This window comes from Pterocles gutturalis, unplaced genomic scaffold (genome assembly GCF_000699245.1).
Source record: "Pterocles gutturalis isolate BGI_N339 unplaced genomic scaffold, ASM69924v1 scaffold17532, whole genome shotgun sequence".
NCBI lineage: Eukaryota > Metazoa > Chordata > Aves > Pterocliformes > Pteroclidae > Pterocles > Pterocles gutturalis.
This window is the reverse complement of record NW_010113223.1, coordinates 1-15,819: the sequence shown is the minus strand read 5'-3', so window position 1 is coordinate 15,819 and position 15,819 is coordinate 1. Positions and strand designations below refer to the sequence as shown.

General features: G+C 38.3%; 1 protein-coding gene across 1 annotated transcript in view; it reads left to right on the top strand.

Annotated features, from left to right (window-relative positions):
* ESYT2 (extended synaptotagmin-like protein 2) overlaps window positions 1-3,499 on the top strand; it is a gene marked incomplete at its 5' end in the record, with an annotated part of 51,226 nt that extends 47,727 nt beyond the window's left edge. The window contains 5 exons of the mRNA XM_010074413.1: window positions 1-10; window positions 627-758; window positions 2,152-2,257; window positions 2,816-2,865; window positions 2,991-3,499. The exon at window positions 1-10 is cut by the window's left edge and continues 107 nt beyond it. Of these exons, the coding sequence (XP_010072715.1) occupies window positions 1-10; window positions 627-758; window positions 2,152-2,257; window positions 2,816-2,865; window positions 2,991-3,036 (344 nt within the window). The remainder of the gene's footprint in view (window positions 11-626; window positions 759-2,151; window positions 2,258-2,815; window positions 2,866-2,990) is intronic.
* Between the last annotated feature and the right edge of the window lie 12,320 nt (window positions 3,500-15,819).

The following is a 15,819-nucleotide window of genomic DNA, read 5'->3' as shown; positions in this document are numbered from 1 at the left end:
ATTCCTGCAGGCAAGCATAAAATATCAAATTCTATTTCTGTGCAAATTTCCTTGTAAACTTTGTTATAGCTTGACTTATCCTCTTAAACTGTTTTATTCTCTGAATGATCGTTATTATTTTTAAAATGACATACAGATTATAATTATGTGGAAATACCAAAACATGCAGAGCTATACTCAGAATCAGTAAAAACTTTGTTGAAGTTTTTTGCTATGATTTTGTATTTGCCTATAGTCCCTCTGTCAGATTTTAAATGAAAAATGCATGTAGATTTTTATCAGCAGTGACTTAAAGCTATATCTGACTGAATTTTTAATGGAATGACAAAACACGTGATTTTTGGAAAGCCATGTCTAAACTTTCAATTGGAATTTAAGAAACCCAGCATTCCCATCTCTGCTGTCTGCTTACCATCTGATCTTCTACAAGTCAGTGCTTGATATTTTTTTAGTTTGTCTTTTCCACTGCTGTTATCTTACATGCTGTATGCTGCGCACCATACTCTGTGCAGGCTATCCCACAACTGATTCAGACACTAAATTAATTGATAGTAGTATAGACATTTACATTCAGCAATGTCTCATTTATTTTCTAAGTGTTTTTCCTTGTTTTTCACTGGTCACAGAAATCTAATAGCGTTTTCAGAAGAAGGATCCGATCCATATGTGCGAATGTACTTATTACCTGATAAGAGACGATCAGGAAGAAGAAAAACACATGTATCAAAGAAGACATTAAACCCAGTGTTTGATCAAATGTATGTTCTAAACTATGTGTAGTGGTTTTATATCATGTAATTACAAAACTGTCAAATCAAGGCTTCTCAGTTTACCTGAATGGATGAGCTGTTGACACTCTGAGTTGTCACCAGCAGACTTGATCATACCTCTTTCTTCTGCTATAACAGCTCGTCCCATCCTTCTATTCCCTGTTGTCACTATAGCCCTTCTTACACTGTTACCAATCACTTCTCTCTTGTTTTCTGACTTACCATATGTCAGTTACATCCCCTTTGTGCTGGTAGCTAAGAAGCAGTGTGCACTCTTCTGGCAGATGGACAGAACATGAGTGCCTCCTTCTGCCAGGAAGCATGTCGATTCTAACTGCCCAGCTGCCTGGCTGATCGATGCTGCCTCCTTGGCAGTGTCTATGCATGATCAGATTGCTCAGTCAGTCTACTCAGTGGCACTTACAGCATCTAGGGAGTCAGGAAATTTCCTTGTAGGTTATATCCCAGCCCATAGATCGGAAGTTGTACAAGCTTGTCCAGTATTGTATTTCGTAAAAATCCTTATCTTTGCACTCAGCTTTCTAAGTGAGGGTAGTTTCCCTAACGCATGCACCCCTTCCTTCCTCACCCATCACTTGGCAATAAAGAAAACCTTTCTCTACAGATAGAAACTTAATTTGGGGAAAACAACACTTCAGTATTTCAGTCCCTTTAGTCCAAGGGAAATTTGTAGATCATTAGTTAGAGGCTCTGGTAGGTTTTCCTGATACTGGAGCTCTCTCTTTTTTATTCAAGGTAATAGATTTGTTTTACTGTGCCTTTCCTAGTAAAACATACCCAGAGCAATAAAGGTGTTTAAGAACTGTAGTGACAAATAGGTGTAGATTGTGGTATAATCTTGCTCTCACTTTCTGTAAGTTTCAGATCTAGCAAACAAAATGTGTTCTTCCTTAAAAGCTGATAGGTTTCCTGGGTGTGCCGGGAAAGAAAAGGTGCTCTGGCTGGAGAGGACTGAGGATCAGTAAGACTGACCAGTCTTTCCCTTTTGGAGAATAGTGATACTGAGCTGACAGGATAGGATTCCTCTTTCTCTCCTCTGTAGAGTCAGTGGTTGACCTTTTCATTGTTTTGTTTGACTTTTTGTTTGCTTGCTTTGTTTTGTTTTACCAGTGGCTTCTAGAGACCAAAGGTAACAGAAGTCTCAAACATTTGATGTTGATATTGATCACAGTACTGAAGAAAAATTTTAGGCAAAACATTGGGATTTTTTTCTTCATTTATCTCATTTACCTTCATTTACCTCATTTTTTGTTTGGGGAGGAGGATGTTTTTGTTATGGTTTGAATTGTTGTTTAGCTGTAGGACCTGAAACTGCACTTCAGGTACAAAATTCTCTCTAAAGCATCATTTTGCCTCTCAGATTTGATTTCAGTGTTTCCCTGCCTGAAGTACAGAGAAGAACACTAGATGTAGCAGTGAAGAACAGTGGTGGTTTCTTGTCCAAAGATAAAGGGCTGCTTGGCAAAGTAAGTTGACAACAAGCAAATTCTGTTAATACAGCATGTCTTATAGCATAAGAGTAAAATCCTCTTCCAATATGAGCTTGTTAGTGTTGACTGAAGCACCTCATTCAGGTATGAAATTTTTAAAAATCATAGATGGCTTAGATGTGAAGGTTCAGTAAGGGAAGGAACAAAACTTTAGGCGGTAATCTCTTCTAGAGAATGGCAAGTTCTGAGTCTCGCAGTAACAAAAGAAACCTGCATGTCAGAATTATACAGTCATATAGCATAAGCACATCAGCTGATTGCCATTGCCAAGGTATGCCATGTTCAGAATTTAAGCCTGTGAGGTGCTCTAGGACCATATCACTAAAGAGTATATAGATCTTTAGGTCAAAGCCAGCAACTTGAAACTTAACTATCCGTTATGTGCCCGACTTGTAGTAATGATGACAATAAAATATATTGTTTGTTAATGCCATTACTTACACTGTAGTTTACAGGATTGTCAGATTTGATCTTTAAAAGACACAGAATGAAAGGCACACACAATGCATTGATCACTAATTTACCTTTCCACAGTTACTAATACCTCTGGCATCTGAAGAACTTGCTAAAGGCTGGACGCAGTGGTAAGTATATATCCTTTATTAATAATAATAATAATAATAATGCATGCTAATAACTGGTGTGTTAATAGTAGTTTTAATGACCCATGCTAAATGTAAAAAAAGTTGTTTGTTTTTTTCATTTTCAGGTATGATTTAACAGAAGATGGTACAAGGCCACATGGTGCAAGTTAGGCCCATGGATACTGGGAATTCTCCACGCATAATTTTGCCAACCTTTATATATTTTTAAAGCATTGTTCTCACAGATGTACCAATATTATTTTTATAGCTTTACTGATTTAGTTCTTAGACACATCCCCAATAATTTTATAACACTTGGTCATTTTATGTAGACATAGCCTTTCCCATTGTTAAACTTTGTATTTTAATTTGCTAAACAGTTTTGTGTTACTGTAATGTGCAATAGTACAGTAAAGTAACCTTTTGTGTTTAAATTGATCTTTATGACGCTGTACCTACTAGAAGGTGAAAAGATTATGTTCTGCTGTTTTCCTACCTTGTTTTATATCTCACCAAGGTATACTGTACCATGTAAATATATACTATTTTTTTATAATTCTTTCATGTTGGTTTGAATTCAGAAGAAAATTAGATAAAGGATATAGGTATTTTCTTCTAAATGCATGTTAATTTCTTCAGATGAATCTCTTGTCTTTGCAGCACAATGGTCTTAATCATTTTGTGATATTCAAAAACAAATGGCAGAAAAACATTTCTACTTTATTGTGTTTCTGGCCCAGCGTGGCTAGCTTAAAATGTACAAAACATTAACATTTTAATATTTATATATAAATGTATTATTGGAAAATCATGCTATAGAAGATTATAAACAAAATGAGAATTCTATAAATATTGTATAAATAGAGGATGAGGTCCATGAATTGAAGTTTCTAAACCTGAGTTTTCATTTAATGGAATAAACATAACAACCCATACAGTTTTATTATACAGGTTCTCTTGGAATTTGTTATTTATTCCTGTACTCTATAGTACCAGACGTGACCTTTTGAAGGTACGAGGACATCGATTTTTGTGTATTACAAACAAAATCTAACTGCTTAGAACTGTCCTTACTGCCATGTTTCACTGATTTACGAGGTATACAAATCAGCTTGCAATGTAAGTTCATATAGTAGGCATACATACAAGATGTTATTTTTATTAAACAATACCATGCTAAATAGTACATTACACTATACTTTCTGTAATACTAAAATGGAACACCAATAGGTAAGAAAGTGTGAAACCGAGTTGAAACACTGTCTTTACAGTTACTTCATTGCTACTTAGTGTGTTTGGTGCATGAAAAAAAAATGCACTTCAGTCATCCACACAGGTTCTTGAGAAATAATGGCATTCTACTGAAGCATTGCCATAGTCTGCTGCAAGACTACAGCGGTGATACAATTAGCACAAACTGATAAAAGCAGACAGTTGAGAGTTGAAGAGAGAGTATCAGCCTACACGGCTGAGCTCATAACTCTAATTTTATGAATTATGGGAATTTTTTTGTATTCAGAACTGATTTTTCTTTTTCTGGTAAGTTTTCTCAGACTGTTATAAAAATGTGCATTAAGAATCCAAGGGAACAGTTCAGCTCTTTCAGAGCCAACACCCTCATTCTTGGGTAAGTATGCAATTAAACAGACAAAGTATATTAGTTAGCTAAGATTCTAGAATGATCTCTCAGCCAAGAAAGAATTTTAAAGCAGAATAATAAACTCCTGAAACTAGCTTTATTGTAAGATTACTGACAGAACCTTAATTCTAGAGGTAGAATATGCCTACGTTACTAGATGTACCAAAGTGCCTACCACAGATGTAGCTTTCTGGCTTTTTCAAGTTTAAGAATTGACTCATTTCAGTTTGTCTAAATTCAGTTTAACATAAACGTTTGTCACAGATGTGTGTGACATGCACGCATACACCTCTATACAGTGATGGCCTTCTTATTGACACATTTTATACAAGACAATTTCAGCAAACAAACTCACATTGTGATGTTTGCTGCTGTTACTTTCTGATGGACTGGGCAATAGAGGGAGGTTCTTTGTAAGAAAACATTTCCATTTGAAGGCTTCATTCTATATTGGAATGTATGAGCGTCAATACATATATACACACACTCATCTGTTCATATAGAATGTAAGGTATTATAAAATATATATTTTCTTTGCTACTTCTCCATTAAAATGTTAAGAATGGAAAGACAGAGAATTATTGTTAATGCAATGAAAATGCAGAAAGCAAAAGCTGATCTAAATAAAGGAGGTCTAAGTGCAGCAGTTCAGCAGAATTGTCTTTTGCCTTGCTTCAGCTCGAGGTACGACTTCTGCTGTACATCTTGGCCAGTGACTCCCCAGAAGTTGATCCATAGCCCACAAATGGGCTGTTAGACTGATTCGTGTTTCAAGTCTTAAGTGAAGTCTGGGGACAGATGTTGGAAGACTCTGCACTTAAAAAAGGTGCACATTTTGTCTTCTTGAGGGGAGAAAAAAATGCTGTGTTTGGGTAAATGTGAGATGATAGCACAAAGTATAAAGTATATAGGACATGTTTCCAAAATAGCTGACAACCTGAAATTAGGGATAGGCTCTTAAGAGAGCCCAGTTCCCATTTAGGAATCTAAAATTAAGAGATTGAATTGTTGTTGTAATTCAGCAACTGTAATTCCCATGGACTGTAATCAGTCCTGGATGCCAGACTCTTTAGAAATTGTCTCCTGAGTGAATGTGGATCAGAATATGACTCCCTAGATGAGACTCATTCTTTTGATAGTGGAAACAAACCTCTGTATCATAGTTACCACATTCTGATTGTTCCATTTATATGGAAGTAGGAAGGACGAATATAATTTTTCCTCTGGGCAAAAACTGCACCTCATTATCAAGTCAATGTATTCAATATCAACTGATAGCTTTTCATGTAGTTCTTGTTTATCCTGTGCCTTAAAAAATGAACATATGAAGATGTTTAAGAAATGGCTACAATAAGCTTTGTTACCTGTATGTACCAACACATGTTCTCTACTATTGAAGCTGTTTTTAAATTACTCTGCTTCACTGACAAGAAAACCAGCTTTCTTAATTATAGCAGTGGTAGAATCTGAACTCAAATCAGCATGCATATCACTTGGATTTGGATTAAAAGAATTTTCATTTTCTGTCTTGCATCCTTTATCAGAGCTGCAGCAAATGGTGAGAGCTGAAATGAGAATTAAGGGTAATCAATTTTGTACAGATTGCCTTTTTTGCTCATGTAATTCTACATTATGATGCATGTATTTATTCAATAAATGGTTCATATGGAAGTCAGTGTGTTGCTTCCTTCTACACACACGCTCCCCTTCCTCCTCTTTTGCACATCCCTGTCCTAATTAATAATACGATGAAGAGAATTTTAAAAATAGCCACGTATGCATACTATTCTAACCTCGGTAGCCTTGTTGTAAGGTGTGTAGGCAGATTTTGGGGTTTTACATGAGAGAAAGTGGAGGGAGAAGTACAGGATACTTCACTGGGATTTCCTTACTTGTTGGTCTGGAACAGATTCACACATAAGAATTAGTGGGTCCTTTGTTCAACTTCGGTGTCTACATTTTTTTCTCTTGAAATGATCAGTTGAACAAATTGTCATGATTCTAGCACTTACTCATCAGTTGTCATGAGACAACTTTCAGAAAGACCTAGAACTGCATGTAATTGCCTTGGATTTAGAACTAGCAGCTTTCTACACGTGGCAATCTCTCCTGTCCTTCCACCTGCCTGCAAAGGCAGATATTGATAGAAAATACAACCATGTACTGCATAAATAAGAAAAGGGGTATTGGATCCTCTATCTACTACAGAAACACCACCATAGAATTTATGCTGTGTGCATTAAACATTAATTTTAAATTAACTATAATACCATAATTAATTATGGTACCTCTTCCCTTACACAGCTACAACCTGTCAGAATTCCTAATAGTCAGTCAGTTTTCATCAGCCATAAATAAAAGCTGCACAAGTTCATCACCCAGTCACCACTACTGCATTTAGAAGGGACCCCCCTGGATAATCTTTATTGATACTAACTACAGAATTATGTTCAGGTTTATTTTTTTCTAGGGGAGATATTTTCCTTTTTTAGCAGAATAAAGGGCTTCTGCTAATCAATGGGAAGCAGCTAAAGCCAAGTAAACACATCCCCGTCTTCATAACTCCCTCCTGGGAAGGTATTTCTGGATGGCACACTTCCTGGCAGTGCCAGTACTGATCAGGTGTCCGCATTTTCCAGACTCAGATCAAAATCAAACCTTCCATTCAGTCCTTGGAGACAGGTGGGAACTGGATCAGCACCTGCACAAGAATGCTGCCTATGTATTCACAACATCTTGTGAGAGAGCAGAATTAATGGTGCAACACACTCCTCCAAATGGATTTGGTATTAATTTGATGGGCTCAGACAAGTCTAGACTGTTTCTTACTATTTGCTGTACTGTTTAGACTGGTTTGGGCCATCATTTAGTTTATCCAGTCTCCATCTAAGAGCAGTGTTTGCCAATACAGTTACCAATATGGTTATTTTAGGTATTTTTTCAGCTAAAAGATAAATACAAAATTGGTTTCCTATGAGGTTTCTGTTTTAATCAAACTCTGAACATTTGGTTAATGGTTAACCATCAAAGGGTGGTACCTTTGATATTTTGCAGAAAGAACTAAAACTTCAGATGGTCCCAAACCTATTTGTGGCTGTAGCTGGTTGCTGAAGGAGTCTGACTGTTTAATCACAAACGGTGTTTTTATACATCTTAACAAAGTGTCTAACTGTATCATTGTATGCTCTCCTACTGATTTGTAAGGCTGTCAGGCTCTCAACAATAATCTCAGCTACCTTCTGAAATATGTTATTTGAAAAATGCAAAGCACCCAAGGTAAAAAATCCCCTTGTATTTCTTTCAGTGTTATGCAGTGAATCTATCTGCCAGATCAGATGGCAGCTCTGGAAGAAAAGCTCTCTAATCTGTATTCATGGGACAGAGGTGATGCTCTCTGGTGTAACTGTCCGCAGGGAATATTGCTTGCCAGTCACCTATAGGATTTGAGTAGACTGCCGCATCTGTTTCCTCAGATGCCACCAAAGTGAAGCCAACCTGTCTGCCGCTGTTGTTTCTTTGAGTTCTCAGTAGCCATAAACTTCATTACAAATAAGCTAAGGGCTAATGGTGACCATTCTTCCCTTTAAGATCCATATAGACACAGGTTCAAGGACAGACAAAGCTCGTCAAGATTCCAACCTTTCAAACCCGGGCTGTGGTAGGGGTGGTTCTTGGCTTGGGGACAATGGGGTCCATTCTTGACAGGAATAATCATAGAATCACAGAATGGTTTTGGTTGGAAGGGACCTTAAAGATCATCTAGTTCCAACCCCCTGCCATGGGCAGGGACACCTCCCACTAGCCCAGGTTGCTCAAAGCCTCATCCAGCCTGGCCTTGAACACCTCCAGGGATGGGGCATCCACAGCTTCTCTAGGCAACCTGTTCCAGTGCCTCACCACCCTCACAGTGAAAAACTTCCTCCCAATATCTAATCTAAATCTGCCCTCTTTCAGTTTAAAGCCATTACTCCTTGTTCTGTCATTCCACCCCCTGATCAAGAGTTCCCCCCCATCTCTCCTGTAGCCCTCTTCAGGTACTGGAAGGCTGCTATAAGGTCTCCCCGGAGCCTTCTCTTCTCCAGGCTGAACAACCCCAACTCTCTCAGCCTGTCCTCATAGGGGAGGTGCTCCAGCCCTCTGATCATCTTTGTGGCCTCCTCTGGACCCGCTCCAACAGGTCCATGTCCTTCTTGTGCTGAGGACTCCAGAGCTGGATGCATGCAGTACTGCGGGTGGGGTCTCACGATTCCAACTGAATCTCACAACCCAACTTCCCTTCAAAGCTGGGCACGTAGCACCTCAGCCCGAGCGCAGGAAATGACACAGAAGAAAGCTGTGAAGTCCTAGCACCCTGGCTGTCCTGTGATTTCATTCATCAGGTGTGTCGCAAGAATCTGTTGTGTAACTGACAATTAATTTTGTTCATGTTGTAGGCACAGTAGTTTCAGTAGGAGGTTGAACTAGATGACCTGCTGAGGTCTCTTCCAAGCTGAATTCTTCCACGACTCCTGAGTACAGTTTTTTTTAATGTTAAAATCCGTAAATGCACTGGAGCTCTTGTGCAATCATGGGCCTGTGCAGTAGCTCCTCCTGGGCATTTTGCTGCCTGACCCCAAGCTCTCGGGCATGTAGTAACTCTGGCTGAGCAACAAAAGGGGGCACGTAGCTGGAAGCTGCAAGCTTTGTGAAGTCAGGATGCAAAAATTGTGCAGTAATTAAAAATACAATTTGAGTTGCAACGTAAATAATGCCAGCAAAGTGATAATTGTCTGTAGGAAGTGAATGAAGGTAATTAATTTTACTGGATAATTGGGATGAGATCCCTAAAGCAAACAATGGTGCATGCATTTAATAGTGGTTGTTTCCAGCACAACATTTCAAATAAGGTTTCTTAGTCTTCAGCTGGTTTTGCAAGCTAGTATGTTACTCTTCAAACTCTCAGAGACTGACAACTGGAGCTTACCAAGCATTTCACAAAGATTAATAATTTAATAAAGAATATTCTGCGAGATAGTTCCATGCAGACTTCAACATCACAGAAATACTTCAACCAACAGGCTGAAGTCCCTGAGGTATTTTGCATGGTTCTTCATTGCTATCTGGAAGCTTCACTGCAGTTCATGTTGCAATGTTTTCAACCTAGAATTGGTAAGACCCTTCACCTGTGAACAGGAGCTTTATTGTAGCTTTCAGCTCAGAGTCCAGCTGGATAAATTTGACGACCTGTGACAAAGCATCCCAATGAAGAACCTGGATTGTCTCTAGAGCTGTCCTTCATGCAAATGATGAAAAAGAAATGAAAGGGAATGAAAATGAGTTAATAGAAATGGCTGGTTGTGACTCATAGGATGGTGTTTGCAGCCATGCTGGTTCTTCATGTTTTATGTAAATCACTAATTAATGTGCATGTAAAATAAGTTGGAATTGAAGGTTTAAGATACTGAGATGAGCTTTCTGAAAAGAAGTGTAAACCTTATGAGTTTTAGGCAACTTTGTTCTAGGTTTTTTTTTTTTCATTAATATTCTTTTCCAAGTTGACGTTATTGGAAATGTAAAAAATGCTTCATTTTTAACATTTTTCACAAAGCATTTTAGTTTTGCTTATGTTTTCTTTCACAATGAGGCTTCAAAGTTTTTGGATTTATATTCCTTACTGCTGAATCTTTGCTTTCTGAAGACACTGTTTTATTCCACTAGATGGTAGTGCAGAACCTATTCTGAAAAGCCTTTTCTGCTGCCTGTGCACTTCGTTTGTATGATGAGGAAGTGGTCTGCATCCTAGGCATCTTTGGGAGTGGAGCCTGAAGTCATCCTAGCTCAAAAGCAGTGACAGCCGGCATGGTCCCCGCTGCACTCTGCTCTGCCCTTTGCTCTGAGGCACAGGTGATACTGAAAGAACGGAGTTTCATAAGGGGGGTTAATAATATCTGGATGCAATTTGTCAAAATATTTATGTAAAAACATTTAGTCGTGAGGCACTGGGAAATAAAACAACTGGTCCATGATTTGAGGAAACATGAAACTTCTCCTGGAAGATGAAGGTTCTGGGTTCACCATAATTGCCGCTGTCAGCAATGTGCATCGGCGTTGCATGCCCCAGACTCCCAGCCTGGACAATCAGAGCTGGTTACACTCTTATTAACTCCCTGAGGAGCTGACACAACTTTAATAAGATTGAGTGCAAAAACTTGAAATTAATCAGAGGTAGGCAGAAGTGAAGTTACAGTTTAAGACATGGAGAAGGGCCTTCTCCAGCACATGTGAAACATCGTCATGCTTTAAGTATTCATTTCTACTTTTCGTTCAAGCACAAGGCTAGAAACTCACAACAGTGAAAACCATCATGAAGCAGTACAATAAATGCAGAGTGGGGAAGGAGGCAAAGATCAAATTCTTAAGGAGATGATCAGAAAATATTTGCCAAATCACATTATCACAAGGTCTTGCGATACTAAAACTGATGCACAGAACAGGAAAGACTAACAGGTGTATCTGAACTCGTGAGCATGTGAGCACTTTCCATGGCCTGACTCCAAACATGCCCCCAGTCTGACACTGCACTGACAGAGCACCACGCTCACTCAGTCCCGTTTGTTAGTTTTGCACGAAGGAAGCTGGGAGCCTGCAAGGGAAGCACGATGGGCTTTGCTTAGGTTCCTGGTCTGGATCAGGGACATGGAGAACATCCGTGTCTCACCCTTGACAAAGGCAACTTGAGAGACAAGTGAATGCTGGTGTATTCTCCAACCAACGTGAAGTAGTTTGGCATGGTGTATGCATGTACACACACAATATATACATACATATATGTATATATAAACTAATATGGACGAGCAAATCATGTCTATTCTGGTATTTATACAGTATTTACATGTTTCGTACTAGACAGAGATGGTGTCACATCCAGATGATGGATGTCTAGCACAATGAAACCTCTAAGAGCACTTGCAAAATTGACAATAACAGTATTTTTGTACTTTAGAGAAAATTCTTCTCTTTATCAATAAAGACTAAAATAGAATGAGAGCTGAAAGGAGACAGAACACTACAAGACCTATAAATCCCTAATAATTCAGAATGTTAAATTTAATAGGGTTAAAGTAATCTAGACATGACAGATGGAACTGGAATGTTTTACATCTGAAATAAATTAACTGACAAACTATTATTATACATTTACTTACTGACACATAATATTCTGAAAGATGTTAATGACTGAAAGATGTTAATGACTACATATAGAAAAAGTTTGCTGTAGTTATCACAAAAAGTGATACTCCGTATATTTACAGTGGGATGGATTTAGATATGCAAATATTATTGTAATTTCTTTTTGTGACTATTTTATAGCATTTCAGAAATCTTTCCATTTTCATGGTACTAATAGTTAGCAGAGTAAAACTATTGTGATTTATAACACTGCCTATGAGGAAAAAGGGATAACAGGAAGAGCATAATAATAAAGCAAATAATAATAAATATTTTATAGTAAAGAATAATGACAAAACAAACTACATAAAGTTACACTGTTTTCATGCCTTAAATTCGCCTTGGTGTGACTAACCTGCAGGACACCCAGGCAGTACCGGCGAACTCCCACGGTGCGGCAGCTCGGTACTTTAATAACATCCACAGCTGCCCAAGGGAGCGGCTCATCAGAAAGGCTTTTGCATTCCCTCTGCGCATTTTATTTCCTTATTTTTGTTCGAGTTAACAAGGTTCATTTTTTTCTTCTGTAGTAAATGGGTTTTTTTCTGCTTAATCTCTTAAACTCTAAAATTGTTTCGTGTTAATATTAATAATTTAAGGGAAATAAGCAGTTTCATGGTCCAATCACACCACCATTGAAAACTGACAGTTGCCTCTGAATAAAGGATGGCGTGATTGGCAGTATTACCTTCAGGCAAGGGGAGATCTGGAGAAGTGGAATAGTGTGAAACTTCATCTCTCTCCCATGCTGTTCGGATTATTTATCAAAGTATGTGAAGATCAAAAAAAAATCAAGGGAAATGAATGCATGTAAATTATTAACAGCCTGCCTCAGAGGATGAGCAGATTTCATGGATACTGTATTAACTATGACAAATTTTATTATGTATTCAAATGAAAAGAAATAGGAGTAACAATTCTAACGTGTTAGGAGACAATGTGTACAATAATCTCATCAGAAACTATTATCTAGAAAATAACGTAAATATGAAAAAAATATAAATGTCAGGAAAGCATATGACATTCAGGGAATTACCTGTTTATTTTTTTACAAGAATTTATAATGTTGAATCATATAGGTTAAAACAGAATACTTGCTATAGTCCAAACTACGATATTCTTGTGAGAGACATTTGTAATTGAGATCTATTATACAGGCCACCAACAAGAATAAAGACTAGTTTATGAAGCAGGAGCACAAAAGCAAATCTTTATTTGCTGTTGCTCAGCAACCATGTGTGGAAGGCCCATTTTTCATTTTTGCCTTAACTTGACTTGACAGGAAAATGATAATAAATACGAGATTATTATCACAGCATATAGATTATTTTGAACAGATGAACAGATATGTCAAAAAGAGGCATGTAATTTGGTACTCTTGAAAGGGAGAACATTAGAGAAACTGAAAATAGAGTTGTAGCTTTATTACTAGCTTGCAGTTCATGCACAATTCTTGAAAAAAACCTACAAAATGCTATTCTGCCTCTCTGGTTTCTCTATGTTGTACTTTAAAATGAATCATTTGGTGTTATTCAGTCTGTTGTTATCTGTGTCAACTTCTAGTTTCAATACTATGAAAAAATAATTCTTGGTTGCTATGCAACACAAATTATAAGCTAAAATATGTTTTAGTTCGTTTGCTAAATGGATATGTGCCCAACTAAATAAACAGTAACCAGGTGACTAATGTTGCATCTAATTAAAAGACAAATAAAGGTATTAATGAAATATTAAGTCCACATGAGACATGATAAATAAATCCATCAGTTTGGATCTAAAATGGCTAAGATTAATATATGCAGAAATGGAAGATATTAGTACAATGTACACATGTCAGTTTTCATACTTTTTTACTTGCTTTTACTATTCTACAAGTATGATGATTGCTCATACAACTTATTTCAAGGAAACTTTTTCACAGACTTCTTGCACTTAGCTGAACACCTAACTTAAGAAATAAAGTCAGGTCCACAGGATCTGAAACAACCCTCATTCTTCAGCCTTCATTACTGTAGAGCAGCAAAACGCTCCCTGCTTTTGGTAGTCTGCTTCTGGAAGTCAATGCCTGCCCGCTGTCACACTGTAGGGATAAGGGTTAGAGGCCAGACGCTATTTCAGGTGACTGTCCAGGGATCCATCTCTCCTGAGACCTTTCTCTGTGGTTGCCAGTAGGTGGATGTTGGTAATTTGCTGGATTGCCCTTTCCACGCTGCAAAGGAGACAGGCCTTTGTCTAGATGGAATATGTTGTGGGGAGGTATGTGTGTGTTTGGCTTCAGGTGGAGACAAGGAGTGGCAATGAACTGCCAGTGTGCAGTTATGTTGGTCAAGAAGATGAGTTTTTGGCTGCTAACTCCGTATTGTCCCTGCCTTGGGTCCACGACCGTCTCAATTACAACTTGAAAGTAATGTAACCCATTCTCCTACACTGCCTACAGCGCTTTATATCTGGCACATATTTGTTTTAAAACCCACTTACGTTAAAAGTTTCATATGCACTCAGCTTATGATTCAGGAATTGAAACAGTTTTTATCTTTGTTTTCAGTAGTCACCTATTATGTACATTTTTTAAGCAATACAAAATAGCACTAATTATATGGGTTAAGCATATAATAAACCATTTATCATCCTATAGTCTTCTAGCTGTAAAAAACCCAGGTAGTTTATTTAAAAACTTTGAAAAAATATATCAGGGAAAGTCTGTAAGTGAAATATACATGGCATATATATGTGACAAATCTTAATTTTGAATAAACTAATACTGTGAGAGGTAGGATGAAAAGGCTTTGAACAACCTGGTCTAGTGGGAGATGTCCCTGCCCATGGCAGGGGGGGCTGGAACTAGATGATCAATAAGGTCCTTTCCAGCCCAAACCATTCTGATTCTATGATAAAAGAATATTCTATGTTAGAAATGAAAATATTAGCAGAAGACACAAATAGTACTTCAAAAAGTAGTGAATTTTTATATATAATATTAAATAAAATCTGAATTACATCATGCTTTTAAAAAATTACAATCCAGAAAAGTCTAATCAGATGTGAGAACATCTATAGAAATTATTCTGTTTCTTTGCACAGTAAAGCAGCATATGCTGAACTACTATCACAGACAGAAAGTAAAAAATTTTGGTCAAGCACCTACCTCTTCTGAACAGCCAATACTGAGAAATACTGAGAAATGTTATGCTACTGCAAATGCAAAATCGAAATACATAAATTAAGCCCTTAACAGGCCTTATTGACTGTTTTTGGTTTGCAGAAGAGCTCAAACAAATGAGATGGGGAATATTACAGAATTTGAAAACTGATTATGCTTAATTCAATTAAGGAACTTAGTCCAACTATTTCCAAACACTGCAAAAATAAGTTTTAGAAGAAACAGAAAGCTGCTATTCCCCGACAGATTAAAAAAATCAGTTATCAGAGTGTAAATATCACCCAGCCTGTATAGTTCCCTACAAATTCCGGTGAGAAGCCTGTTGAGCTGTTCATCGCTTCAGATGAAGAGTGCTTAATGCAGGTACCACCATGACTAGGATTAAATGCAAGGCTGTCAATACTAGCAACAAAGATTCATGGATGAAGGCACACTGTTCCTTAAACCCAACCATAGATTTAACTAAGCATCTCTTAAGCTTGTTTGAAAGCATCGAGACAGCTACAGCAAGGTAACAGTCAGCTGTCAAGCAGATTTACCCCGTCAGCCACCTCTGAGTAACAGATCAGCTGCTCCTCCAGGGAAAGATGTTTCAGCAACCCAGACGTACTTAGAAGGTGAAAGCAACAGAGCCTGATTTCAGTGTAGCCCAGTTTAAATCCGAGCAGCACAGTCTGCGCTCAGCTCCCTGCTAACGCCTGGGCTGCGGCTGGTCCGACGTGCCCGCTACCGGGCCTGTCCTCTCCACAGACTCCCTGCCCAGCGCGGCTCCCCCAGCCCCTCCTCTGTAGAAGGTGGCCACGGGGAAGGACACAGCGGTGGCCCCGGCGGGGCGGAGCAGCAAGGAACCGAGACCGACTGAGGTAAACAGGCAGCACCTGACTGAGCACAACCCTCCCCGTTGAACAGACACCCACGCCCCGCCCAGGCAAGCGCAAGAAGCCGG